The 1,324-nt window shown below is 52.5% G+C and overlaps 1 protein-coding gene across 1 annotated transcript; it reads left to right on the top strand.

Annotated features, from left to right (window-relative positions):
- Positions 1-238: 238 nt before the first annotated feature.
- Positions 239-1,072, top strand: LOC137817724 (predicted GPI-anchored protein 58; the record flags this gene model as incomplete). Its single annotated transcript, XM_068620957.1, has 2 exons — positions 239-362; positions 566-1,072. Coding segments are annotated over exons 1-2 (631 nt in total), but the record flags the coding sequence as incomplete, so codon positions are not given.
- Positions 1,073-1,324: the final 252 nt, after the last annotated feature.

Here is a 1,324-nt window from a genome sequence, read left to right as displayed (position 1 = left end):
CCCTCTTCCTCTTCGAAGCTAAGAATCCAGGAGACCTCCTCTGGATTAGCCTGAAGGGATTGCTGGGAGGTCGATCCTCTCAATCTTCCAGCAATCTTACAAAGATTGGAAAGGAAAATTCGTGAAGGTGTGCGCCAACGACCAAGATCCTTCCCTACTCGACGGCTTCCCCTTGTACTGGGTACACAAGGGGAAAAAAGACGCCAAAGAAAGCTTTAGGCCCAGAAGTCCCGACACCATGGGCGAGCTAGACAAAGATCTATGCCTTTTCTGGAAGAATGTAGCAGCCGCCAACATCACCTTCCCAACCTCCTCAATAATCTCCTTCGAGTTCCTCGAGGGCCAACTTGAAGCTCATATTGGTTAGCCTTTACCTCGACACTTAGTTTTTCGTTTTGTGTTGGGACTGATTTCGCATTTCTGTCATCTATCATTGGGCGTCCTGTTTGCTGCGTACTTGGTCCTTGGTTTTTAATTCATGTGCCGCTTGTTTACGTTATTCGTGTATATACTCGTATATTTTGCCTTTGTCATTGTGCTTACTCGTCTATTTTACCTTGTGCAGACCTCATGTTGGGCAAAGGCAAACTAGCTGAACTGAGGGCGATCACCCAAACTCATAAGTTGGCGACGGGTTCCCAAACCGTGCCCAACTCGGTGGTGGAGATCGCCACTGCTCAGGGCAGATCTCCTCCTCAAGGTCCAACTCCTCCAGAGACACTGCCCGCCCCCCAACAAAAGAAACTCGTCTTGAGGAAGCCAAAGAGGAAAACCCCTCAAGTGGTGCAAGAGGATGAGGACGACGAGGCGACTGAAGATGGCCTCGTCACCAAAAGAACAAGGGTGGCACCCTCTTCACCACCCGCTCTCCCAACACCAACACCGCCCTCTCCCCCAACTCCAACACCGTCAGTCCAAGCAACACCATTGGCGGTCGCGCTCCCTGTGGTTGAAGGCAGCGAGCCTAACTTCATAGAGAACCCTCCAAGCGCCTCCACGCCGTTCGTATCTGCTGGAGAGGGTCCTCCTTCAACCACCTCTATTGCTGGGGCCGCACCAGGTGGAGATGAAGGTGCCCATAACTCGCCAATCCTCATAACAGAGTCCCCGACTTCACCACCACGCCAGGAAGCCCCCCTTGCTCTACCAACTCAAGAGGGTGGTGGTGAAAGTCAACACCAGGCTCCTTCAGCACCTCCACCAACAACAGCTGCAAGCCTTCCCCCCTCCATCGAAGAGGTCTGGGGGCCCTTCACAGCTAAACTAAAGATGATGGCAAAGGACCTCCCCTCAATCATAACGAAGGCTGTGAAGAGCTCGAACA

The sequence above is a fragment of the Phaseolus vulgaris genome, unplaced genomic scaffold, assembly GCF_000499845.2.
Source record: "Phaseolus vulgaris cultivar G19833 unplaced genomic scaffold, P. vulgaris v2.0 scaffold_953, whole genome shotgun sequence".
Classification (NCBI taxonomy): Eukaryota; Viridiplantae; Streptophyta; class Magnoliopsida; order Fabales; family Fabaceae; genus Phaseolus; species Phaseolus vulgaris.
This window is presented reverse-complemented; position numbering and strand designations above follow the sequence as displayed.